This window comes from Hyperolius riggenbachi, chromosome 9 (genome assembly GCF_040937935.1).
Source record: "Hyperolius riggenbachi isolate aHypRig1 chromosome 9, aHypRig1.pri, whole genome shotgun sequence".
NCBI classification, from domain to species: Eukaryota; Metazoa; Chordata; class Amphibia; order Anura; family Hyperoliidae; genus Hyperolius; species Hyperolius riggenbachi.
In genome coordinates this window covers 169,318,908-169,346,595 of record NC_090654.1, presented here as the reverse complement: position 1 = coordinate 169,346,595, position 27,688 = coordinate 169,318,908, and the positions used below count along the sequence as shown (strand labels likewise).

Genomic DNA, 27,688 nt, shown 5'->3' with positions numbered 1-27,688 from the left:
CTGCTAGATGTACAATTGCACGTCATATTGCTGTAGATCCTTGGTGCACCTTCGGGTGCCTGGTATTTGTGTTCCTCTGGCAATCCCCTTTTTTCCTTTTGTTTTCCTTCCCCAGCACCCCTCCAAAAATTGTTTGCCTGAAGAAGCGGGACTGTTACCCATAAAACGTGCACCTTTGGAGTTATTAATAAATGTTACTTTAAACTGTAAGTAACCTGCCCGTTGTCCGGCCTTTTTTTCAGAACGGAGGAGAGTCCACCCACCTCCCTCTTTTTAACGATTTTAATTCATTTTATTCTACCTGGCGCCTCTGTTATATTTCAATATTCTTTAGTCCACCCTTGGTGGAGGGGTGTATCCCCATCTTCTCCTATCTAAAGAGAGTGACTTCTTAAACCTGAGCGGGGTCAGGAGTGACTTCTTAAACCAGGTCGCGGACGAGATGAGGGCCCTGTGTTACGACAGGGCACCAGATAACTTAAACAGTGCAGAGAGGAGGGCCATTAGATGGCTCAGGTCTCGCCGCGACCTGGTGGTGAAACAGGCGGATAAGGGGGGAAACGTGGTCATCATGACCGGTGAGACCTACACACGGGAAGCATACAGGCAGCTGGAAAACCGGGAATTTTATGAACGTTTGGGTCACAACCCAACCATAAAATACCAGTCGGCCCTTCGCACATTGTTAAGGCGAGGGGTCGAACAGGGGTACATGCCACAGAGGTTGGCTACTGACCTTCTACCTGTGTCCCCCCGATACCCTGTGTGGTACCATCTTCCCAAGCTGCACAAATCTATGGAGAACCCACCGGGGAGACCTATAGTCTCCGGGTGTGGGTCCCTCACGGAACGGCTTTCCCGCTTCTTGGACCATCTGTTGCGCCCCCTCCTCGTGGGAGTTCCAACCTATCTGGCTGACACGTTGGACGCAATTAACGTTGCCGAGAACGTGGTGTGGCAACCTGGATACAGATTGGCCACGATCGATGTCGAAAGCCTTTACAGCCGGATACCCCACGAGGAGGGTATCAAGGCGGTCCGCAGGTTCCTGGATAGGACCAGTAAAGACACGGGTTACAAAGATTACCTGTGTGAATGTCTCAGGTTCGTCCTAACGCATAATGCGTTTATGTTTGACGGAGGATGGTACCACCAGACTTCCGGGACGGCCATGGGAACCTCTGTGGCATGTACCTATGCGGGGCTCTTTTTGGGGGCCTGGGAGGAGGATTACGTGTTTAATCCATCCAATCCCTTCCAAGGGAACATTAAAACATGGTCACGCTACGTGGACGATGTGCTGGTTGTGTGGCAGGGAGGCCTTCAGGAATTTGGGGAGTTCATGGAGCACCTCAATGTGAACAGGATCAACATGCGCTTTACATCCGAAATCAATGACAGGGGGGCGTGCTTTTTGGATTTGATGATCAAACCAGATGGGGCCAAGTTGATTTGTGAGGGCTTTAGAAAGTCCACGGCTGTCAATTCACTGCTGCATAGAAGCAGCTACCATCCTGAACACGTGAGGGCATCCCTGCCATACGGCCAGTACTTGCGCCTTAGACGCAACAACACCGATTTAGGCTCATTTGAGAAGCAAGCAGGGGAACTTACTGCACGCCTGCGGGCAAGGGACTATGATGGTGTTGCCCTCGAAGCAGCAAAGGTTAGGGCTAGAGAAAAGAGCAGGTCCACCCTCCTAACTAGGCGACCCAAACCCGATGCAGGCGGTTCTTTCACTTGCACGTTTGATTATACCCCCATGGCCAAAAGGTTATCCCAAGTTATAAAGAAGAATTGGTCACTTATAATTAGGGACCCAACACTACACAAGATCTTTCCTGACCCCCCACGTGTGGTATATAGAAGGGCTCCAACCTTAGGGGATATCCTGACACGGAGTGAGTACCGCTCAATTCCACCATCTAATTGGCTAAGCAATAGACGCCCCAAGGGGAACCACAAATGCGGTAGATGTAAATATTGTCCACGGATGATGGAGGGCACCAACCTCAGAATGGGGGGAGTGCAGTGGGAGGTAAGAGCATTCATAACGTGCCAGACCAGGTTTGTCTCCTATGTCATCTTTTGCCCCTGTCAATTCTTTTATGTGGGCAAAACCACCAGGCCCCTCAAAGAGAGAGTGGGGGAGCATTTCAAATCCATAAAATCTGGGAAGGGGTGCCCACGCCTGATTGATCATGTTAGACAGGCCCACGAAGGTAAAGCAATATGCCTGAGATTTGCAGGACTTTTGCATGTCACAAATTCGAGGAGGGGAGGAAATAGGGATCAGGAGCTCACCCGACGAGAATCCCGGGTGATTCTACGTACGGAGGCAATGGGGCCATTGGGCCTCAATGACAGGCTAGAACTGTCCTGCTTCCTGGACCCTTAGAACTTAGTGCAACTTCCCCCCTTGGGCCTCCCCCCCCCCCCCTTTCCCGTCCCTTCTCGAAACCCCCCCCCCCCCCCCTTGCCTTTTCAACATTTACCCATGGACAGGTCTCTGTCCATTCGGTATTTAACCCCGATAGGGGTGCCCCCCCCTTAAGGTTTTGCCCCGCTTCCTGCCCACTCGTCTGTCTCCGTTCTTTATTTTCTCGCCCCTTCATGGGCTTTTTCTCCCCTTCGGGTCTCCACCCTTCTTTTCAGCTGCAACTATCTCCATTCCTGATTTGTACTCGAAGGTGGCGCCCGCGGTGTACGGGCACCCACTTGGGGGATATGGATTACATGGGGGCAGCCGGGTGACAGGTGCAATACAGGGATGAGAGTGGACAGATATTGCCACCAATATATTGATGGTAGTGCCACCTTTTCCTGCATATAGAATAGGGAGGAAAGGACGTCACCGGGGGGGGATGAAGTTACCCCGGTGATCGTCCCCCCTAATGCACGAATTCCTCCCTGTCTGCACTGTCGTGCCCGGTGCACCCCTGTCCTGCCCCTGGGGGGTTGGGCGTGCACCGCTTGGATGCCACACCAATCTCTGGGGATCCTTTGGATTTCCCCCCCCCCCCCCCTTTTCTTGCTGTATAATTACGCTCCCAGCTTACTTTTTCCAGTGAGCATTGGGGGAACGCACTTTATGCCACCCTGGCTCCAACCCCGGTACCCTGGTAGGATTAAACACAAGGGTAGGGGACAAAATAGCCCTTGATAGGGCTTTTAGGTTTGGGTGGGTTTTAGGCAGCCCTTTTGTTTTCGGGGGTCCCCCCCTGATTTTTTGTGTCCTTCTCTCCATGTGCCTCCCAAACTGCATGTTGATTTTAGAATGGGAATTGAGGTGGTCTTGTTCCTTTTTAATCTATAGTATTTAATAAAGGTAAACAAAGAGGGTTCTTATGTCAGCAGGCATCAAAAGAATCATGGGGTATAGGTGCAATCATAGGAATGTGTATAGATGGGATGGACTTTACCCTTTTATAATGGATCACTTTTCTCAAATATCACATGGTTTAAAGCTTTATTTTAAGTTAATAATGTGTTAGCACAGTTTTTAACACGCCAATGTTCCTTGGCAAATGTTTATTGCAGTGTGCACAATGGTGTTTACGTAACGCAGTCCTGTTGTATTCGCCGTATTAAGGCGATCCTCCCCCCTGCACAACCATTGGTCCAAAGTAGAAGAGTTTCCCCTGTCACTCACAGGACACACATGACACGTCACATGACACGGCCCGTCCCCTCCCCTTTAGCCCAGTCACTATCGCATCACAGTTCCGCGGACCAATGGCGAACGCGGTGGGCGGGGCCTCTTGTCTACATCACAGAGGTCCGAACGCGCCGCCATTGCCCAAGGACACACGCACGTGAGCAAGCGCCACACCGGCGTGAAACGGCTGTTGTGCCGTCCTCTCATCCCCTGGTCACACCCCCGCATCCGTCTTGGACACAGGTCAGATTGTTCCGCTTCATGCACGTTGTGAACACGTATACAATGTCAATGTCTGCTGGTGATAACCTTGGATAATAAATGTGATTTAAAGACGCAGTGCACGGACCGCCTCATATGTACTACATATCTTCAGTTGCCCATGTTGGCCCGGATGCACGCCTCTACACATATTGCTGAGCAGTGAAGCTTAATAGACGGAGTTACTTTTTAAAAGGTGCAGGGACCAATTTCCACCCCCACTACTGAGTGCCAGGCACATCTACTTCTGTTGTGTCAGGTTATAATTCTCTCAGCCTGCCTTGGTGGCGACCCATCTTTGTGAGTATAATCACCACATTCTATTTACAACAGATTCCTCTACATTAACATACTACACCATATTGGGCTCTCGCAAGAGAGTAAGTTCTCCAGAAACAGCAGTAAAAACTCAGGTTTTCTACCACAGTATTTTCTTATTATTCAAAAATAGAATATTTTTATTCGAGGTCCAGCTCCTGCAAGTAAGGGGAGGAGTAGTGTGGTGATTTTATCACACTACTCCATTTTACAAGCCTACAAGGCGTTTGTCCAAGAACAGATTTGAGATACTCAACTGCCCCACTCAAAAGAGCAGCTGACAGAAACACCAGCAGTACTATCACTGCAGTCTGCCCAGTTCTGCAGCCATCCTAGGAAGCAGTGCAAATTTGGACAGAGGAGCCAGGCAGGTTAAAATGATCTAAAAACCACTAAAAAGGAGGAGTACAGGTGGACTTACCTCCTTAAATGATGGACAATCGAGATTGTTCAAATCGCAAATAATATATTTTGGCACTCCGCAACGCGTTTCACAGGTATAACCCGCTTCATCAGGCAAGGAGTGCAAGCTAAAAATCAAGCATACAAACCATAAACAATATACAATAAACAAAACATGACCCTAAGAGCTTGCCATCATAATACAAAATGCAAAAATGACATATTATGTCTGTCACAGAAGGGGCAATCTGCTGTGACAGGAGAAGTGCAAACACCAAGGGCCTGATTTACCAAAAAGCACTTCTCCTGTCACAGCAGATCGCCCCTTCTGTGACAGACATAATATGTCATTTTTGCATTTTGTATTATGATGGCAAGCTCTTAGGGTCGTATTTTGTTTATTGTATATTGTTTATGGTTTGTATGCTTAATGTTTAGCTTGCACTCCTTGCCTGATGAAGCAGGTTATACCTGCGAAACGCATTGCGGAGTGCCAAAATAAATTGTTATTTGCAATTTGAACAATCTCGATTGTCCATGATTTCAGGAGGTAAGTCCACCTGTACTCCTCCTTTTTTAGTTGTTTTTAGATGATTTTAACCTGCCTGGCGCCTCTGTCCAAATTTGCACAGTATATAGTCCACCTTGGGTGGAGGGGACTCTCCCCTTCTTTCTATCTACAGAGAGCGACTTCTTAAACCTGAGTGGGGTCAGGTTCTAATGCTCCCCACCTGCATTTCAAGTGGTTGCCTATGTGGTAACCCGTGTTTGTGAGTATATCCACATCTGTTATTTTATTTTGCCAACAATTGCTAGACTTACTGCACTATATTGGGCTCTCGAGTTTATCTTTTTGTTTCAAGTGCATCCTAGGAAGCCGATTCTTCTTTTCTTATTGCAGGTTAATATTTGATTGGTAAAATAATCTGTTTCATTTGATTTGATTTCAGATTTAAGTTATTAGTACAAGTACTGAAAGTACTGACTGCACATAATATTGGCAGAACCTGAGAGACATTGCAGTAAATCACACCAAAAACAGCCTGGTGGTAAAAGAGCCCCAGCTTTAAATGACATTGATATGTTACTGTTCCATTCATTAAATTAAATCATTACATGAAAAACATTTCTTTGCTGGATGAATGTAACATTTGTAGTTCAAACCTGGCTTGTTGCAACACAATGTGTTAATGACTGGTAGTACATTGTGAATTGTGATATGACATGAGGTCTGGAACCATCTCCACATACATTGGCCTTTGGCTGATTCCTTGCACTGTACGTGATTTATATTACAAATAGTCTGCTTAGCCAAATTATGAAAACATTATATCTATTTAACGACACCATCCTCTCGATAATCTGGACATTCTCAAACTGAGATGTCTTGGCTGAAGTATCAAAAGTGTATTGAAATAATTAAATTGAATGTTGGGATTTTTTATAAAGCAGTTCTCCAAGACAAGATCCAGGAACTGGTGCTTCAGCTCTCCAGATGCTGGTAATTGCAAGCCCGACCCAGTAACAGTTGCAGATAACTGACCAATTACCATTTAGTAAAGCAGTACAGCACTGCGAAATGCTTATTTCTCCAGATGAGACTGATTTATGCGGCTGAGATAGGATTGAAGTGTCCAATGTGTAGTCAGCATATAAGCTTAAAACAAGATTACAGTACTGTTTTATGAGAAAATAAGGTATCTAATATAGTTATAGATATATGGGAATGTCATTTATGGGTCACTTAATAAAAATAATTTATGCTTCAAGCCACAATCAAGGATTTGAAAGAAAGTATTCATTAGGCCCACATTAAGCCAACCAGTTTCCAAACTTCAAACGTGTTATGTCAGTTACAAAAAAAAAAAAAAAAGAAAAGAAAAAAAAAAAAGAATCAGCACTATGAAAATGCCTAATATTATTAAAGTAAAAATTATGGTATAGAAAAAAAGAGTGGGTGAAAAGAGGTGGAAGGTAAATATATATATATATATAGTGAGTAAGTGGGTAGGTGGGGTCTAGGAGTGACCAAATGTAAAGGGTAAAGTTGCATGGAGCAGTCAGTTAACAGGAAATTCTGATCTGCTGCTTTTCACTACAGAAAACTATATACATGTATTGTACCTTTCGAAAACATACTTTCTCTGACTGGAGTTTATGCTGGACCCACTTCAGAATATGATAAAAAGATGAGGAGGGTAGGATAAAACTGTGTTAAACAGATAACAGGAAAAAAATAAGGTGGCTTCATTATGATAATGATACTGCGATGGATGCCATGTGGGATCCTAATAGACAAGAAGACAGATGGGACAGTTCAGAGGGGGAGTCAGAGAGGAGTAGGAGGAGATGAGTTGCTGAAAGAAGCAGGGGGAGCTCGTCATCAGAAACAGCTGGTGGCAGTGTCCGGCACCATGTATCGCCACCTATGGACAGCCAGCCAACATGCCCTTCAATGTCAGCTGCTGATGCCATCATAGTGCCATCACCCCAGGGGGGCTCAGCGGTTTGGAAATTTTTTAGTGTGTCTGCCGTAGATCAGAGCAATGCCATCTGTTCTCTCTGCCTTCAAAAATTGAGCCATGTAAAGGCCAACAGCCGCGTAGGGACAACTGCCTTACGAAGGCACATGGAGAATATGCACAAACTGCAATTGAAAGAGCACCAGAGGAAAAGCAGCACACAAAAGCAAAGCCACCCTCCTTCTCCTCTTCCTCCTTCAGGTGCATCATCTTCAGCCGCTTTCTCCCTTGCACCTTCAAAATCACAGCTACCCTCCTCCACTCCGCCTCTCACCTTGAGCGGTTCCTCTTTCTCTGTCCACAGCAGCAGCCAGGTGTCCGTGACGGCAATCTTTGGGCGGAAGAAGCCAATGTCTTCTAGTCACCCCCTTGCCCGGCGTCTGACAGCTAGCTTGGCTTGGTTACCATACCAGCTTGTGGACTCTGAGGCCTTCCGAAAATGTGTGGCCATTGGGACACCGCAGTGGAAGATACCAGGCCGCAATTATTTCTCAAAAAAGGCGATACCCAAACTGTACCGTGAAGTTGAAAGGCAAGAGGTGTCATCTCTGGCAGACTGCGTTGGGTAAGGGGTCCTTCAGTCCACGGATACCTGGTTTGCCAAGCAGGTCAGGGCAGGTACATTACTTACACAAAGATATGTAAATAAGTGATTTTGCGCCCACTGGATCTAAAATCAATACGATTGGCTGCAACAAGTGATAAATGGGGTTACTCACACCCCCACCGTTCAAATTAAAAATATCTCAGAAAACACTTATGCGCCTATATGTACCATCACATATACATTCTTTTATTCAAAATCATAAATACAAAGGCATGAATCCCACAGATAAAATTACCTATAAATGCAAAAAACACTAACCAACTTTCTCCGTGCCACCGCCCTATGGCACAACGCCTGGCACACACCACAACAGGTACCTATAGCTTGATTCGCTGAGTAAAATTTGTTTCCTAGCATATAATTGCACTACTTTCTATGACACCTTTCTACTCCCATAAGGGTAATACACTTCGCTTTAGATTAGCAATTCCAGCTTATCTTCATTCAAGTATCATCAGTTAATTACGTCCTATTAGCTCACAGTTGTGTATCTCATATACCAGCAGAGAATACCTCAATAATTCATATGAAGTAGCTTAAACTTCCACTTCCATAAGTGTTTTCTGAGACATTACTTACACAGACCATTGGGTCAACCTGCTGACCGCTGGCAAGCAGGGAGTACCTGACTGTGCAGCGGACCTACTTGTGACACCTCCACGGCTTGCAGGCAGGCCTGCTGCCACCTCCTCTCCTTCTCCTCCTGCTCCATCCTATTTGCTGTCATCCTCCTCCTCCTCGGCTGAGTGGCAGTTCAACTCTACTGGTGCTGTGACCTCCTCTCCAGCTACACAGCCCCAGCTCCCCAGGGCCTATGCTGCATGCCAAGTACGACGGTGACACACCATGATAGACATGTGTTGCCTCAAAGTGGAGAGTCACACTGGAGCAGCTCTCCTGGCTTACAGGACGTCCTGAAGCAGGCCAGGAAGTTATGTGGGCATTTCAGGCGGTCTTACATGGCCATGGCACGCTTTGCCGATATTCAGCGGAGAAACAACTTGCCGGTGAGACACTTGATTTGCGATAGCCTGACTCGCTGGAACTTGACCCTCCTGATGTTGGACTGCCTGCTACAACAGCAGAAAGCCGTCACCCAGTATCTCTACAACTACAGTAGAAGGACACACTCTGGGGAGATGGTGATGTTCTGGCCGAAGAACTGGACACTCATGCAAAATGCCTGCTGGCTCATGCGGCCGTTTGAGGAGGTGACAAACATGGTGAGTCGCAGTGAAGGTGCCATCAACAACTTGATTCCGTATGCTTTCTTCCTGGAGCGTGCCGAGTGTAGAGTGGTGGATCAAGCTATGGAGGAGCGTGAACAGGAACAGTTACAGGAGGAAGAGTTGTGGGATCAATTCTCATCAGAACCAGATGTTTTCTGAACACCTGTGGCAGCACAGAAGGGGGAGGAGGAGGAGGAGAAGGAGGAAGAGTCATGTGGGGAAGAGGAGTCAGATGATGAGGAAGGTGTTTTTTTTTTTTGGAGGAGGAGGCGGCAGAAGAACAACCACAGCAGGCTTCGCAGGGGGCTTGTGCTGCTCAACGTTCCCGTGGTATTGTTCGTGGCTGACGTCAATGAGAAAGAGCAAGAGGAGATGGATAGTAAGTCTGGATACAAATTTGTGCAGATGGCATCTTTCATGCTGTCCACCCTGTTCAGGGTCCCCCGTATAAAAAAAACCTCAAGGGAAATGACAATTACTGGGTGGCCACGCTAATAGACCCTCGGTATAGGCACAAAGTGGCAGAGATGTTACCAACTCACCTGAAGGCAGAAAGGTTGCAGCACTTGCAGAACAAGCTTGCAGCTATGCTTTACAGTGCGTTTAAGGGTGATGTCACAGCACAACGGAATAAAGGTACCACTGCCAGTAATCCTTCTCCCATGTCCACGCAGGCAAGGACAGCACGCTCTAGTGATCTCATGGTGATGTCGGACATGCGAACATTCTTTAGTCCAATGCCTCGCCTTAGCCCTTCTGGATTTACCCTCCACCAACACCTCGACCGGCAGGTAGCCGACTACCTGGCCTTAAGTGTGGATGTAGACACTGTGACCAGCGATTAACCCTTGGAATACTGGGTGCAGAGGCTTGACCTGTGGCCATAGCTGTCACAATTTGCCATCCAACTTCTGTCTTGCCTTGCCTCAAGCATCCTGTCAGAAAGGACCTTCAGCGCAGCTGGAGGCATTGTCACTGAGAAAAGAAGTACCTCACCTTTATCAAAATGAATGAGGCATGGATCCCGGAGGGCTACTGCCCGCCCAAAGACGAAGTCAGTCCCCACACACAGCATCTCTGCCTGCACGCTGTGTGACTGCCTGCCCCAAGACTAAGTTGCTCCCCATACAGCATCTTTGCCTGCAGGCCACTTGACTGCCTTCTCCGCCACCACCAACAGGGTCCAGCACTCGAGGCAGATTTTCTGGTGTGTGTACATGCCTGTCTAATTTTTATGGCTACATGTGCCAATTCCCCTTCGTGATCGTTACCTTGCCGCGGTGAAGGGGCTTGCGTATCACAATGAAGCAATGACCGGCGGCTACATGAGTGTCTCGGGGGGGGGGGGGCACACCCGAGATAATAAGGTCGTTGCTTCATTGTGGACAGACCAAATTCGATCAGCTGGACAGTCACTGTTGTTCTGTTATTGAGCTACCTCAGCCCGGCGACCATATGAGCTTGAAAACCACCATGGCCTGCACTCTCGCCACAGTGCGCACCAGTCCAGCACGGCCGTCACTACATAAACAGCTGTGTGCAGTGCGTTACACAGTGAGTTTGGTCTGTCAGTGTGAGGCAGTACTCTATTTACACTCCCTGATTTATGTATACACATGCAAGATGTTTTAAAGCACTTCAGGCCTCCAATTTAGCATGCAATCTGATTTCTGCCCTTAGAACACTGCTTTGCGTCAAATCCAGATTTTCCCCCTGGACTTTTGGCATGTATCCCACTCCGCCATGTGTTAGACCCCTGAGGGCACAGGATGGCAGCATGGGGCTGGTAGAAGCCCCAGGTAAGTGAAACTCACTTTTTTTTCGTTTGATGTTTCCTTTAAGCTGCCATGTGCCCAAAGTGACTAGTATGAAATTCAGTAGTATCTAGGTCAGCACTGGACAAACTACTCCTGTGGGCCATATATGACCCATATGCGATGTGAAGACCCGACGTTGGAAGTGCTGCCGGCAATTACGTGAGTTAACCATCTTGTCAATTCCTCAAATGCGGTCTGCAGCCGCTAAAGTTTTCCCAGCCCCGATCTAGGTAGACAGTATATTATAACCTAGATATCAGAATTAGAAGCCATTAGGGATGGTCGCTGGATTCCGCGGAATTAAAAATTCCGTGATTCCGGCCGGAATTTGATGATTCCGTTCCGTTGTGACGGAACGGAAATGGTATAACATTATGGCGGAATTTCCGCTGAAAAATATGAAATTCCGCGGAATTTATATTTTTTTCCCATTGAACTGATTTCTGCCTAATAAGAAGCATTTCTACTCGACAGACTCCCTTCCTCCGGGAGGAGGGTCTCGTCTTCCAGGGAATTGCAGGATTTCAAAAGCCAGCTTACATACCTTGGCTGGGAATCGAACCCAGGTCTAGTGCTTGGTAGGCAGCTCTCTTCACCACTATACCACCACCAACACTACATGCTGAAGCCAGCCTAGCATGTACCATTATGATATATCCAAGAGAAAAATGAGCTTGCTTAGGGATTTGTAGGATGTCAAAAGCCAACTCACATACATTGGCCAGGAATCGAACCCAGAGAAGTGATGCAATCTGAAGTCAAAAAAGCTGGAGCAAGATGGATTAGTTGGGAACAACATCAACAGGTGAGGAGCCATTAAAGCAATATATAGTTCTGTACATTGTTTATAATATAGTCGTGCGACAATTACCCAAAGGTTAGGGTCACTTCATAAAAACTGAGGTGAATCAAAACTGAATTTTTCCAGTTCTGACATTAACAAGTGGTGTGCACCAGTAGCAGTTTTTTTTTATAAACACTACTCTGCTGGTAGCACTTTCAGAAGCCTCTTAATAGTATATGTGTTTTTTTATTTTTTAATGAGAATTCTCTCTTCACTGCTCTCCAACAGTTAAATATTTCCCTGTAACTAGTAGTGACTAGTGAGAAGTAATCCTTTACAACTTACAGCCTGTCTCCCATTCTTTCTCTCCGCAAAAGAGGAAAAGAAGATATAAATTATTATCCCAATGTCGTCATGTCTGAAAGTTGTCCTTTAATTTAATTTTAGGTCAACGGGTAGCACTAAATTACAGCCAGTTGGCCTAGAAAACCTCTGAATGAGTTTCATTATTGCTGGCTAGGGCCTTCATGGCCCCTACCCAAAAATATTCTGAACTCATTTTAAAACACATCTACATTTTATGTCAGATATTGGGAATTAATCCAGCCCCTCTGTCCAATTTCAGCTTGCACTGTAGCGTTTCAGCTGAGAGTTTCAGTGTCTTCTCCACCAGGCCCAAGCCTTCCAACACTAGTAAACTCGCCAAGAGTAGTCTATGAGTTGCATAAATTTCCATTATAATGAACATGTTGTATTAGTGATGAGATATGCTGAGCACAAAGGCCTGACTCAGGATGCTTTGCAGAGGGGATAGTATGGTCTTAATTTATTTCTTTGAAAGAGATAATGTTGCTGTATTCATTAATTCATTCTATACTTGTTGTTTCCAAAACCATGATTTAGGAAAATGCAACAAATTCATGGGAAGTTAAACCTGGAGTCGATCCCTTCCTTTTGTAGTATTTTCTGAGTAAGAAGATTACATTGAAAACTTAATAAAATGATCTGGAGAGAGGCCAGACACAGAAGGAATATAAAAAGCATTGGATTTCTATAAAGGCCCCACAGCCAGGCCATGGCCCCGAGGTTTGCTGTACACAAGGGTGTGGGGGAGTGAGGTAATGGCTGCATACAGAACAGATAGTACATGAAGTATATAGTTGTGGGGCGTGAACATAGAAGAGAGCGGTTGCAGCAGGTAAGAAGCTGAAAAATGAATTGAGGGAAAGTATACATGAAATGGGATGTTACTGGGACAAATGGTTTACAGGTTGGAAGAAAAGTTGAGGAACTGCTTCAAATGTAATGATGCATGTGGAAGTGGGAAGTTACTGCACATCATAGAGGATGTACAGAGAATGTTGAAGCTGCCGTATGTTGGTGGAAAGAGCTACTCATGGAGGGAGGATTGGCCTAGGAGGCAAAAAAGTATTACATTAATGATACCAATGTAATGTTCCATTTTGTTTTATAGTTCTGTAACTAGTGCAATATTTGCATTATATTAATGTTTCAGGGGATCCAAGGAAAGCAAAACTAAAAGTGAAACTGTGTTCACTTTATGCTGCCTGACCCAACTTGGGATGTCATGTAAAATGTAAATAAAAACGGAATGTGATCTGCCAAAAATGTAAACAAACACTATATTTAACCAGTTACCCACCACAGGTTATTTCTACAGATGATCAATGATATGTAAATACTTCCTAGTTGATGCAAATGTATGCAAAGCTTTATGCAAATATATGCAGCTTTAAAATGCACCAATCAATTTAAACATGGGTTTAAATTGATTGGTCTATTTTCAAACTGCATATATTTTCCTAAAAATTTGCATAAACTCGGAAATATTTTCATTGATCATCCCTAGTTATTTCCCCTTAAAAACCAGAGCAATTTTCACATATCGTGCAGCTCCCATTTATTCGCCAATAACCTTATCGCTACTTCTCACACCAAAATGATCTATATATTGTTCTGTTTCACCACAAAATAGGCTATCTTTTGGTGGTACTTTTTGCTAAGAATAAATGTATGTTATATGCATTTTAAAGGGAATAAGAAGAAAAAAATTTAAAAGAATCATTATTTATTAGTTTACATTATAGTTCTAAAACAAAATGTGCTACGATGGATAAAACCCACATGTTTTATTTGTCCATTTGTCCCAGTTATTACAACATTTAAATGATGTTCCTAGTACAATGTATGGCGACAATATTTTATTTGGAAATAAAGGAGTTTTCCATTTTATGTTTTTTATTTTAAATACCTTAAAGGACAACTGAAGTAAGAAGAATATGAAGGGTGCAATAGTTATTTGCTTTTAAACAATACCAGTTGCCTGGCAGCCCTGCTGGTCTATTTGGCTGTGGCAGTGTCTGAATAACACCAGAAACAAGCATGCAGCAAATCCAGTCAGCTCTGACAATAATGTCAGAAACCTAAAAGTATTAGAAGCAGAGAATCAGCAGGGCAGCCAGATAACTGGTATTTCTTAAAATTAAATATGTCAGCCTCCATATACCTCTCACTTTAGTTGTCCTTTAAACACTTTTGTTTTTTGGACGTTCACTCCAAAATTAGCTACACTGCAGGTTCCTGGATGTGAGACTTACGTCCAGCGCTAAAATCTGCCAGCAGGATTGTGCACATGTGCACTCACCCATCTCACATGCATGAGCTTGTCCACGCTCATGTACATGCACGTGCATGCTCATGCACTAATCCCATTGCAAATGATTGCTGCTAAATGTATTTTGAGGTGTTTTAAAACTGTGGCACTTGTTATGTAGAAGTTAGGAAGGGGAAATGAACACCTACAGCTGCAAACAGCACCATATGTGTATCTACACCCCTGGCGCTGTAGTGAAGTCTACAGAGGTGTAGATACACAATACTGCGGTGCTGTACTGATTTTGAAGAGCCTATTCTAGCTGAAATGGCAGTTTAATTTTCTGATCTTATCAACACTTCCTGGAGCCACAAGCTTCTGTCATGAAACCCTAGCCCCTGCTGAAAAAACACCTTGGTGTTGTTTTCTATCTTGAGTAGACACCATAGCGTCTTTTCAGCAGGGTAGTGGGTAGAAGAGAGGGAAGTATTTGATCCCCTGCTGTTTTTTTTGTTTGTCCTCAAAAACACAGTACTCCTAATTCAGACATTTCTTGTAGTTGGCCACCAGGTTTGCAGACATCTCAGGCAGGATTTTTGCTCACTCCTTTTTGGAGATCTTCTCCAAGTCAGTTAGGTTTTGCGGGCAATGGTTCGGCAACTCAAACCTTAAGCTCCCTCCACATGGATTAAGGTCTGAAGACCAGCTAGGCCACTCCAAGACCTTCATGTGTTTCTTCTTCAGCCACTTTTGCCTTTGAACAAGTACACAGAGTGAGAATGCATGCGTTTTATAAGCATATTTTTATTATTTAATTTTAACTTTTCTGTTCTACTCTTTTGCCAGTAGGAACTGACAGGACATAATGTGAGAATTTACAAGCCACACACAATATAATAAATGTTTATTAAATGTTTTTGTTTTTCGATCAAGAAATGTGATTGGTCAAATGTCCCATTTTTTTATTCAATATTTTTCATTCTGCCATGTCAGAAAACTGAATGGTGTAGGATAGATTGTAAAAAGATTGATTTATAAACCAAACCATTTTTTTTTCATAATTGGGAAAAAAATAACTCTTGGGTATTATATTTTGGTTCCGATTTTCCAAAAGTTACAATCAATTAGAAAACTTGATCAACATTTTTGAATTGAAAAAATATATATATAATTTTTTTATAATTTTCTTTTTCATAGCAGCCACCTTCATAAACAAACAGGGGTCTAGTTACACCCCTGGCATCTCTCCTATCACTGCTGGAGACCAAGAGCAGTGTTGCTTGCTAATTTTTGCTAAAGCCTTTTTTGCATCGAAAATGGCATTTTCGTTTGACAACATTTTCATGAAAATACATTGTATTTCTGCAAAATGGCAAAAATTCTCAAAATACAAAAAAATAATTATTTTTACTGCTAAAACACACAAAAAAAATATTTTTACCTTGAGCACGTGAAAAACCATTTATTTTAGTGCAAAAATTCACAAAAAAAAATTGAAAAGTCACTAACTTATTACAAAATGATTTTCGATGGCATTTTTGCTTGAAAGTCGAATTTAACATTATTTTCGTAAAAATGTATACAAAAAGAATATTGGCATTTTCGCTCACCACTGACCAAGAGCACAAAAATCACAGTCAAAGTATTTTCTTTCTAAAATTTTACTGACTCAAGGGGAAAATAGAGAAACAAATTATTTGACTAAAATGCTGTAGAGATATTAGTGTAATCTTTAAAGACAACAGATGCTGGGATCTTCCTGGGAGAAACTTCTTATTACTCTTAGTCTACTTCCTGAAAGCTCATTTACTCACTTCAGGATACACAGAATACAAAGCCAAGCCCAGTTGGGTCGGTGCTGCAGTGCAGGTGTTGATGGCTCGCACCTGTGCAGTAGCACATACCTGCTCAGACTTTGACGGAAAAAGCTGAGCCCTATTGGGTCTGTGCTACTGTGGTCAGGAGATGCAGCACTGGGACCGCCTGGTGAAGGACAATAGCAGAAGCCTCCGGAGGCCCAGAAACTTCCCTGTCCCGAGGTGAGTAGCCATTTGGGGATCTTTTTTCCTTATAGGCACCTTTTAGAATTTACATGTATTCACATTTAGATCCTAATTTCACAACTTTTGTCCATACCTTTATCCTAACCCACCTCCTCATTAAGCATAAAGATGGATCCCAACCCTCTAGAGTTCCTCTCATCCTCACCTACAGGTACTCATTTTCATTGGTGATGATGCATCCCACAAATCAGGCAATATTTCTTCTCTCCCCATTGGGACAAAGTTACAACCAGAACAAATAAAATAAATAAATTAGTAAGCATTAGGTATCTTTCTCTCCTGTACTCTCACATATCCCATTGATCCATGCATCCAGACTTTTCCCATTTCTTGGAACATGCCTGTCTTCCGTGAGGAATATTAGGAGAAAGCTGAGTGGTTGGCAAGCCTTTCATCCCCCCCCCCCCCCCACACACACACACACTATGTTCCACAGCAATACATTAGGCATTCTGTAACTTCCATTGCTGAAGCCATTGTCCCATGGGAGTCAGTGTCACTGCAATGATGTTGCAGCTTTCCTCAATTGTTTTTAAAGCCTCAGGTGTACCTCTTCATTGAATTTGCACTAATATGTGTTTTTTTTTATGAGATATTGGAATTGGAGAGAGTACATTTCTCATGTAATGACTAGAAAAAGGAAATTCCTGGGTAATTGCTGTAAGTGCAAGTGACTGGCGACTACTGGGTGCAGGCACAGACATATATGTAGTTAATTGGAAAGGAATAAACACACACACACACACAACACACACGCACACGCACACACACACACAACACACACACCACACACACACACACACACACACACACACACACACACACACACACACACACACACACACACACACACACACACACACACACACAGAGCTGGTTGCATGGTGTCCACTGTCAATCTTTGTGTTCCGCATCAAAATATACTTGCATTTGTGAGTGTACACATCACAGAGTGATACAGGCTCGCATGTGGTAATAGATGAATAGAAAGCATATTGTGCTCCTTTTGAACAGTGCACAGAAACGGGATGGATGTTTGGTAATGAATTAGTGGTGGAAGATGTGTTGCAGGCAGGCAAATCTCTCCAGCTGCAGATGAAGAGATTATAAAAGGAAGTGGTAGAGTAAGAAACCAGATAAAAGACAAAAGAAATAAAAGAACATAAGAACGTGTTGGGAAAACATTGTTTTTCTAGTAACAAAGATCCATTTTAATAAACTGCTGCTTCAATATTTGACCTGAAATCCATATTTTATGGTTAACTTAAAGAGGGTTTTAGTTTATCACACATAGAAGAAACTTAATGCACCACAAAGAAGGACAGAGTCCAAGTAAAAGGCCTCAAGATTACAGTACAATATGGACAATCCCACTAATATCCGCCTCACCACTGGAATAACATTACTAGAATCCCAATGCAAGCTGGAACCCGTCAGTCAGACAACAATGGCAAGATTAATACATCTGCCACTAATGATGATCCCATGCTGTGTGGGATTGTAGAAATGTTTCTCAGCAGAATGAGTCAATTAGACAATAAAACAAATGTGGATTTGACACCCTGAGGATATATGGCAAAAGAGTCTATAATTCGTCTGCAAAGAAATTCCTCTCTCTGGTTGGGCTTTCGCTTGGAAAACATTCATAAATGGACTAAACAAATGTGGAAGATTTGAAATTCAGATTGGTATTACCTCCCCTAACCCGATGTCGGGATAGCACCAAGGAGACAGTCTTCTATGAGTCTCAACTTTGAAATAAATCTTTTCAGAAAAAAAGGTACATCTGAAAGCAATTGAAACAAACAAGATGATGTTCTAGTTATGTGCAATCAAGCTGAAAATGGCCGGAATGGTTGTGTTGCATTTTGTCAAGTTAAAGTTGAATTTTTAAATTAATGTTTCTGTACAATTGGTTATGCATGGCATTGGCAGCACTATAAACATGAAATATGTTTTATAAATGCCACCCTTCAAGTTTATGACTTATTGTCAGAAGTGGAGTGCGTTACCTCAGCATACAGCACAATGTTATAAGAGGTACAATACACAAATAAGAAATCCTGAAACTGTAGAGGGTGCAAAGAAGGGCCACTAAACCATGGGACACCGGTGACTTCAGTTATGAGGAAAGGAGAGGTGAACCAAATTTGTTCACTCCTCAGAACAAAAGGAGGCATGATCACCTTGCATAAATATATAAACATGGTAATGAAGATGCTGACGCTAAATAAATCCAAAATAATAATAATAATTAAAGGAGATCTGAAGTGAGAGGAATATGGAATCTGCCATATTTATTTCCTTTTAACCAAGTCCAGTTGCCTGGCTGTCCTGTTGGTCTATTTGGCTACAGTGGTGTCTGAATCACACCACAAACAAGCATGCAGCTAATCTTGTCTGATCTGACATTAATGTCAGAAACACCTGATCTGCTGCATGCTTCTTCAAGGGCTGTGGCTAAAAGTATTAGAGGCAGAGGATCAGCAGGGCTGCCAGGCAACTGGTATTGCTTAAAAGGAAATAAACATGGCAGCCTCCTTATCCCTTTCACTACAGTTGTCCTTTCAATAATCTACTGACTTCAATTACGCAAAATGTTGCATAACACTTCGCAATTAAGTCCACATGTAATTATGATTTGGAAATTCAATTGGTTTTGCGTAATACATTTTGTGCCAACTTTAGAAGTTAATAGCAAAGCCCCCATACATGCTATAATCAACAAAATGACTATGCATTGTATGGTTGTTTTTGGTTTTTTTTTTTTTTTTTTTTTTTTTTTTTGCTATGCATTGTATGCTAAGGGAAATAATGGGAACAAGTCGAAAATACGTTTTTCAAAAAGGCCTTGTATTTTTGAAAAAAATCGGTTTAAAAATGTAAGTGAAAACTGTTTTTTAAATGAAAAATATTTTACTGAGTAAAAAAAGCATTTTTACTGTGAATTATTGAAAACAACTTTCTCAAAAACTACAAGGTCTTTCTGAGAAAAAATAAAATCATATATATATAGTTCCCATTATTCCCCTTGCTATACCTGCCAATTTTAGTGATGATGGCATTTATGGAGGGCTTTGCTACTAACTGCTAAAATCAGCTTGCAATTATGTATTTTGAACCAGCTAATGGACTACACAATAGCAATATTACTTTCAGGAATATACTTTTAATCGTTGAGTGCTGTGTAATGACTAATGCCTGGGCATCAACGCAAGAAATGTAAATATAAATATATTAGGCAAGCAGGAGGTCCTGTAACACTGGATAATAATCAATAGTAACTGACCTGTGCTGAATGGGATGGAGTACACAAAGCTACCAGGAATCTGTTCAGCTGCTCTGCGGTACCATAGAGGAAAGTGGTCTGCATTGTATATGCTCTCTCTGTCCTCAGGTTTAAGGAAATCTCTTCAAACAGCATAGGAGAAACAAACGTCACATTACATTTGCTGCTTAATTAAGACAAACAATAGTACACAAATGGGTAACTTAGTGGATTCACTTGTATTTTTTTTAAGACTTTTACATTTTTATTTAATCTCATTCACACCACATAAGTAAAATAAAGCCCCGTAAAATATCATTTTCGTGGCCGCGAATTACAGGTAATTAACATCAGCAGAGCTTTTGTTTAAAGGCATTCAAATATTTACTGACTCAGGGATTGAATTAAGCTGAGCAACCCAAAGCCTCTTCTAGCTGATGGTTCATTAACCAGCTGCCAGATAACTGATGAGCAGCTTCTAGCTTTAATTGGCTCAGTTTATTTGTTTTCCTGGGTACATGGGAATTTAAAGAGGGACTCCAATGAAAATAACGTATTGAATAAAAGTGCTTAATTGATACAATAATTATGTATAAATGATTTAGTCAGTATTTTCCCATTGTAAAATTTTTCTTCCCCCTGATTTACATTCTGACATTTATCATATAGTGTCATTTTTACTGCTGGCAGGTGATGTCAGTGGAAGTAGCTGCTGCTTGCTTTTTTGGCAGTTGGAAACAGCTGTTATTTCCTACAATGCAACAAGGCTCCCACAGTGTAATGTCAACACCATGGTTCTGACATCACACTGTGGGAGGGGTTTCAACACAGTATCAGCCATTAGAGATGTCGTGAACGGTTCGCCTGCGAATGGTTCCAGGCGAACTTTGGGGGTTCGCGTTCGCCTGCATCAGGCAAACTTTTGCGGAAGTTCGATTCGCCCCATAATGCTCTATTGAGCAAAACTTTGAGCCTCCATATCACTGTCAGCAGACACATTATTGCCAAACACACTGGTCTCACTGCTGTAAGCCCGCCCACCCTCCCTCCTCCAAGCAAGGTCCTTATACCATTTGACTCAGTTGTCTGCCTACACTAATTAGTTATGGGACAGCTGCTACAGAGATTTTAATTAGCCTCTTGTAAGTCTCCTCTCACCTCCCTTCTCCCTTCTCCCTTCTACCCTTCTATCTATTCCCTCCTCCCTCCTACCGGAGGGAGGAGGGTCTCATCTGCCAGGGAATTATCCTATTTCAAAAACCAGTATACATCATACCATGGCTGGGAATCGAACCCAGATCTCACTGTGTGGTGGGCAAGCACACTAACCACGGTACCCCTACAGTAGTAACTGAACCGGGCCTAAAATTTACCATTTATGCTCAATGCAATAGAAACATTAGGTTGCTTAAAGGGAACCTTAACTGAGAGTGATATGGATGTTTCCTGTAAACTCACATTGGCTAGGATTTGAACCTGGGTCTCACTGTGTGGTGGGCAAGCACAGTAACCACTGTACCACAACAGTAGTAACTGAAGCTGGCCTACAATTTCGAATCTCAGCTCTGTCTGTTCAGTAAGCCAGCACCTATTCAGTAGGAGACCTTAGGCAAGTCTTCCTAACACTGCTACTGCCTATAGAGCATGCCCTAGTGGCTGCAGCTCTGGTGCTTTGAGTCCGTCAGGAGAAAAGTGTGATATAAATGTTATTTGTCTTGTCTACTTTTTCTCTTGTATTGAGCATTTAAATGGTAAATTTTAGGCCAGCTTCAGTTACCACTGTAGTGGTACAGTGGTTAATGTGCTTGCCCACCACACAGTGAGAGCCAGGTTCAAATCCTAGCCAATGTGAGTTGGCTTTTATGCTACAAATCCTTAAAGGGAACCTAAACGAAGAAGGATATGGATTTTTCCTTTTAAAATAATACCAGTTGCCTGAATCGCCTGCTGATCCTGTGTCTCTAATACTTTTAGCCACAGCCCCTGAACAAGCATGCAGATCAGGTGCTCTGACTGAAGTCAGACTGGATTAGCTGCATGCTTGTTTCAGGGTGTGATTCAGCCACTATTGCAGTCACAAAGATCAGCTGGACTGCCAGGCAACTGGTATTGTTTACAGGAAACATCCATATCACTCTCAGTTAAGGTTCCCTTAACCTAATGTTTCTATTGCATTGAGCATAAATGGTAAATTTTAGGCCCGGTTCAGTTACTACTGTAGTGGTACTGTGGTTAGTGTGCTTGCCCACCACACAGTGAGATCTGGGTTCTATTCCCAGCCATGGTATGATGTATACTGGTTTTTGAAATAGGATAATTCCCTGGCAGATGAGACCCTCCTCCCTCCGGTAGGAGGGAGGAGGGAATAGGCAGAAGGGTAGGAGGGAGGTGACCCACAAGAGGTTAATTAAAATCTCCCTAGCAGAGTGTGTAGCAGCTGTCCCATAACTAATTAGTGTAGGCAGACAATTGAGTCAAATGGTATAAGGACCTTGCTTGGAGAAGGGAGCGAGGGCGGGTCCTCCAGCAGTGATGTGTATTTCACTCAATCAGGTGTGCCTCCAGGTATTAGAGCTCTTGAAACATGTTTTCTATCATTTTTCCAGCCGGAAGATTTTTTTAAAATTTTCAAAGTTCGCCTCCCCATTGAAGTCTATTGCGGTTCGCGAACTTTTTCGCGAACCGAACCTTTCGCGGAGGTTCGCGAACCTAAAATCGGAGGTTCGCGACATCTCTATCAGCCATACATAGCCCCTGATGATCCATTTGAGTAAAGGACAAGATTTCTCATGGGAAGGGGGGTATCGGCTACAGATTATGATGAAGTTCAATGACATGAGGCCGCCCCTAGCTAATCTCTCCTTCCATAAGTATGATTAGGTGGCAGGCCCCTTTTTATGCCTCCTTCGGGACCCCAGAGTAAGCTATCAGACTCCCCAGGTCTTCCTCCTCTTCAGATGTATTGTAATCCCTTGCGCCCCTGCAGAGAATTTGGCAGTGGAGCGAACCACATTTTCTGCCAGTATACTCCTCCATCAGTCTGCATATTCCGCATCTTCATTCCTGTGGAGCGGAACGCCCGATGCGCAGTGCCGCAATATAGTTATCTGCAAGCCATGTTCTTTTCCTTAAGCCTTTGTGCGCTAAATGCCCCCCTCTTGCCGCTAATCGGGCGCCTCCGGGTGCCCACATTTACCTACATAATCACTTATTGCAGCTTTGTGGAAGGGGGGGGGGCACACTACAAAGGGGGATTTAGGCACCATGGGGGTGTTAGGTTTAGGCACCACGGGGATGCATCCCAAGGGGGAGTTTTAGGGTTAGGCACCACTGGGGGGGGGGGGGTTAGGCCACACCAGGGGGGGAGTATTAGGGTTAGGCACCACCAGGAGGGGATCTTAGGGTTAGGCACCATTAGTGGAGAGTTCTGTGTGAAAGTGGGGTTAGGTTAAGCCAGAACCAGCTGAAAAGGGCGCCCGAGCAATCTGTATTAAAAGGGCGCCTCCATAGACTTCAATGCTATTTCTGCAAATATGGACTACAAGGTGGTGAAAAGGGCGTCCAAGTTTTTTTTTCGGCTACAAGGTTTTCAATTCGGCTACAAAAGGGTGCCCCTTTGTAACCCATATTTTTCATTTGGCTACAAGGTTTTTAATTCTGCTACAAAAGGGCACCCCTTTGTAACCCATATTTTTTATTTGGCTATAAGGTTTTTGATTCTGCTACAAAAGGGCGCCCCTTTGTAGCCCATATTTTTGATTCAGCTACAAGGCCTTTGATTCTGCAATAAAAGGATGCCCAATTGTAGCCCATATTTTTGATTCAGCTACAAGGTTTTTGGCTAGTATGGCTACAAGGTTTTTGATTCTGCTACAAAAGGGCGCCCCTTTGTAGCACATATTTTTTTATTCGGCCACACGGTTTTTGCCTACAAGGTTTTTGATTCTGCTACAAAAGGATGCCCCTTTGTAGACCATATTTTTGAATCAGCTACAAGGTTTTTGGCTACAAGGTTTTTGATTCTGCTACAAAAGGATGCCCTTCTATAGCCAAGATTTTTGATTCGGGGTTGCAGGGGGTAGGATTAGGCATCATAAGCAGGGGGGGGGTCTTAGGGTTCGGCACCACTAGGGGGGTCTTAGGGTAAGGCATCACCAGGGGAGGGATCTGTGTGAAAGTAGGGGGAAGTTAGGTCATAGTAATCACCAGGGTGGTCTTAGGGTTAGGCACCACCAAGGGAGGTCTTAGGGTTAGGCACCACCAGGGGGGTTAGGGTTAGGCACCACTAGGGGAGGGTTCTGTGTGAGACTAGGGAGAAGTTGGGTCATAGACAGTAATCACTGGGGGGGGGGGTCTTAGGGTCAGCTACCACCAGGGAGGGGTTACCACCAAGGGGGGTTAGGGTTAGGCACCACCAGGGGAGGGTTCTGTGTGAGAGTATGGAGAAGTTAGGTCATAGTAATCACCAGGTGGTCTTAGGGTTAGGCACCACCAGGAAGGGGTTAGGTTCAGCACCACCAGGGGGGTTAGGGTTAGGCACCACCAGGGGGTCTTAGGGTTAGGCACCATCAGGGGAGAGTTCTGAGTGAGAGTAGGGAGAAGTTAGGACATAGTTATCACTTTTCACAGCTATATCTAGAGCCCTTTTATAGCCCAACAAATTTTGCCTATAACAGCATCCTTTTTATAAACTAAAACTAGCTTTTTGGCTACACCAGGCACACTTTGTAGACAAATTTTGTATATGGGCTACACCAGGCGCCCTTAAAGCCAAATTTGGCATAGATGGGCTACACAAGGCGCTTTGTTGCCAAATTTGCCATATATGGGCTACACCAGGCGCCTTTTTGTAGCCGGATTTTGCATATGGGCTACACCAGGCGCCCTTTATAGCCAAATTTGGCATAGATGGGCTACACAAGGCGCTCTTTGTTGCCAAATTTGCCACATATGGGCTACACCAGGTGCCCTTTTGTAGCCGGATTTGGCATATGGGCTACACCAGGCGCACTTTTTTCCAGGCACCCTTTTCAAATGTACCTGTTAAGCCATAGTAAAATATTGGTAAATATTACCAATATTCTACTATAGAAATTCAGTAGTAGAGTATCACTATTCTCAGTGCCATTCTACTACTGGCAAACCCTGCGCCTTTTTTTCCAGGCACCTTTTTTTCCATGGATGCCGCTTATGATACCTGCTCATATACAGCCACGTAATTTTAAAAATACATACATACCCTGACAGAATTACTTAAACACTACAGTAATATTGTCCTCCTTATTATAAAGAATTTCAATTTATTTTTCTCCATTGTAAAGAAAATGGTCCCGTAACTTTCTGCAGATGGTGAAATTACACTAAGCTGAAGTAATGCACCATAGCACACTGTATTCAAAGCATGTATCCACTTCTGCAAACAACTTAACACAAAACTGCTGTTTTCTGAGCTTAAGGTCAAGTTGAAAAGGTAGCATTTCTTTTTAAGCTTAAGAACGTTATAAAAAAAGAAATGCAGTTGGCACTAGACACAATGACTATAGGGAAATTCACAAGTAGGGTGCACAGCAAATGAAAGCCCAAAAGTGATGTGCTTTGGCACCTGTGTCTGGGAAGCTGGCTCTTCAATTAAGTCAACTGAAGCTACAGCTACCCATAGAGCTTAGATGTCATCTGCTTAGTGTATTAGAGAAAAGAGAGTTATGCAGGTTAGAAATTTTAGAAGAATCAGTTATTCTTTCCCCTTTCCCAGCTAAAATGAAGGCAGCAAATGTTTGTGTACCTAACTCCCCTGTGTGCAGTATAAACATGAGCTGTGCAGCATTTGCTTTGTCCCCTCGAAGTTGGCAATTGCCAGTGATGCTTGGGTCAAGTGAGTGTGTGGGGAGGAGGGGAAAGCCCATGTGATTACTAGTGGTGTTTCTGTAACAGGCTAGAGGACTACGGTTTCTCTTGGGGAAGAATCTGTATCTGATAGCAATCCTTGAAAGTGCTGCGAAAAAGTGGAAAGGTGAAGGCTAAGGAAAAGAGTGAAAAAAAGGATACTAGGGTGTGTGTGTGTGTGTGTGGGGGGGGGGGGGGGTGGAAGCATAAGGGGTAGAATAAAGGACACACATCTGGGAAGGGGAAATAAAGGGAAGGTGAGGATAAAGAGTAGGGGATAGAAAGGAAAGGGGGGAAAAAAAGAGCCATGCGTGAAATACAAAGGGTGAGGTGAGAGATGGGGAAGGGGGTGGAGGGTGCAAAAGGATTGGTGAACCAAATATAAAAAAAAAGTGGAAGTACAGTATTTCTCAAATGCTTGCTTCAGTGACTCACTATGGAAACACTCACATTCTTCCAAATCCTCTCATTTTAATGTTTATTTGTGATCAAATGTTTGTGATTGTTTTAGTTTAAGGACGAGGCAATCAGAATGAGAATCAGTAGCTAATTACTACCTACTTGTAAGTTAGCTGCTCTGGGCCCACAAATAGATTCACACGTTTCAGTCCAGTGCGAGTGCCAAGGAAAGCTATCTCCACATCTTTGTCAGAATTCCTAAAAAATCAAATACAAATAGAAAAGATAAATAATTATAAAATGTATGTAAAGGACATAACAAAAAACATTAACTCACAGTGGGGCTGATTTACTAACACATTCGGTAAGAAAACAGAAGTAGATGTCCATAGATAGCATCCAATCAGGACCCTTATTTCATTCTACAAATAAAACTTGATTGGCAGTTCTTGCCAACTGCCTCACTTTTCCTCCAGTTTTCTCTACTTCTGTCCTGATAAATTAGCCCCAGTGAAAAGCAAAAATTCTATACAAACAATAAAAAAAGAAATAAATTACAATAATATATATATATGTGGGATTTGCCAGTGCCTACTGTATATACTCACGTATAAGCCTAATTTTTCAGCATACAAAATGTGCTTAAAAGTTACCCACTGGGCTAACGTGCAAGTTAGTGGAGCAGAACGGATGTTGGGGCAGGTTTTGTTACTGTGCAATAACACAACAAACTGTACCTGTCCTGTTAGGACTGTCCAAAACTATTCAAAAGCACTTTTTCGCTGTCACAAGTCCCATAGGAGTCAATTACGCAATGATGAAAGACAGCGCTCCTCTTCTCACATTCCTTAAATCTGCTAAAAGGTAAACAGACTGCACATAGTGCGTTACTGTGACTACTGCCAAGGGTCACACTCCCCAGGTGAAAGGTGATGCACACGTGATTCAATCAGCGCACTTACGTGGTTTCAATGAATAAAGCGCCTATCGGGCTGTTAAGCCCAGCGGTTTTACACCCTCTGGTGGTGCCGGTGTCCCGTCCCTCCACCGCGGCGTTTCCGCTAATGCATCCACAGGTAGTAGTTTCAGAACCCCCTGTGTCATGCTGATTTGTGGGTCTGAAAGCCAAAGGAGCATTTGGGGGGAAGGGGATGTTGGGAGGTGGACTGTAAAAAAAGATAAGAAGAAGGCGTTCTTTGTGTTTAAAAGTATGAACTAAATCTTTATTAGATAGCTTAAAATGCTAATATTGACAGTTCAGGGATCCAATATGTATGCTCCAAGTGAGCTCCCTGTGGACTAGGGGATTGCTATACAATTTTACTTTGGTGGAGGAGGAAGAAAGAAGTCCGGGCCCCTCCTCCCTGCTGCCCTCCCTCTGCGGTCACAAGGGTTGCTACCCTATATTTACATCACCGTACACATGTTAGATGGTCCTTGGCCAAAGTGGCCTGTCAGGTCCACATTTGCCGAGAATATATTATTGGTATGGTCGCCTCCGACCCTTCCCATGCATGGCCAAGAGATATGGAGTGCTGGATCATCTCAGCTGAGCACAGGCCAAGGGTATGGTTTTCCTCCATATTTACCTAACTTCATTGTTCTCTGTATGAATGTCATCCCCCTTCTCTGCTCTGTAGCAACTGTATGCATCATCACAAGTCTGTAAGTAAGGGTCCTTTTACACTTAATCAGTAGCTCTGAGTTATAACTGAAAGAAAACTGATTTTCAAAGTAATGCCCATGTTTTCCTACGGCACCGTTCACACTTAACATTTTTAATATGTACTACTACTAACGTGTACTAATGCATACTAACGCATACCAACTGATTGAGTGTAAACGGGGCCTTAAAGGGAACCT

At 43.4% G+C, this 27,688-nt stretch overlaps 1 protein-coding gene across 4 annotated transcripts in view; it reads right to left on the bottom strand.

Moving 5' to 3' along the window:
• Nucleotides 1-27,688, bottom strand: part of CACNA2D3 (calcium voltage-gated channel auxiliary subunit alpha2delta 3) — a 1,137,695-nt gene that overhangs the window by 586,416 nt on the left and 523,591 nt on the right. For all 4 annotated transcript variants that reach the window (XM_068253668.1, XM_068253670.1, XM_068253669.1 and 1 more), the window contains 2 exons: nucleotides 25,988-26,083; nucleotides 19,565-19,686 (listed from right to left, as the gene is read on the bottom strand). In XM_068253668.1, coding sequence (XP_068109769.1) covers nucleotides 19,565-19,686; nucleotides 25,988-26,083 — 218 coding nt within the window. The remainder of the gene's footprint in view (nucleotides 1-19,564; nucleotides 19,687-25,987; nucleotides 26,084-27,688) is intronic.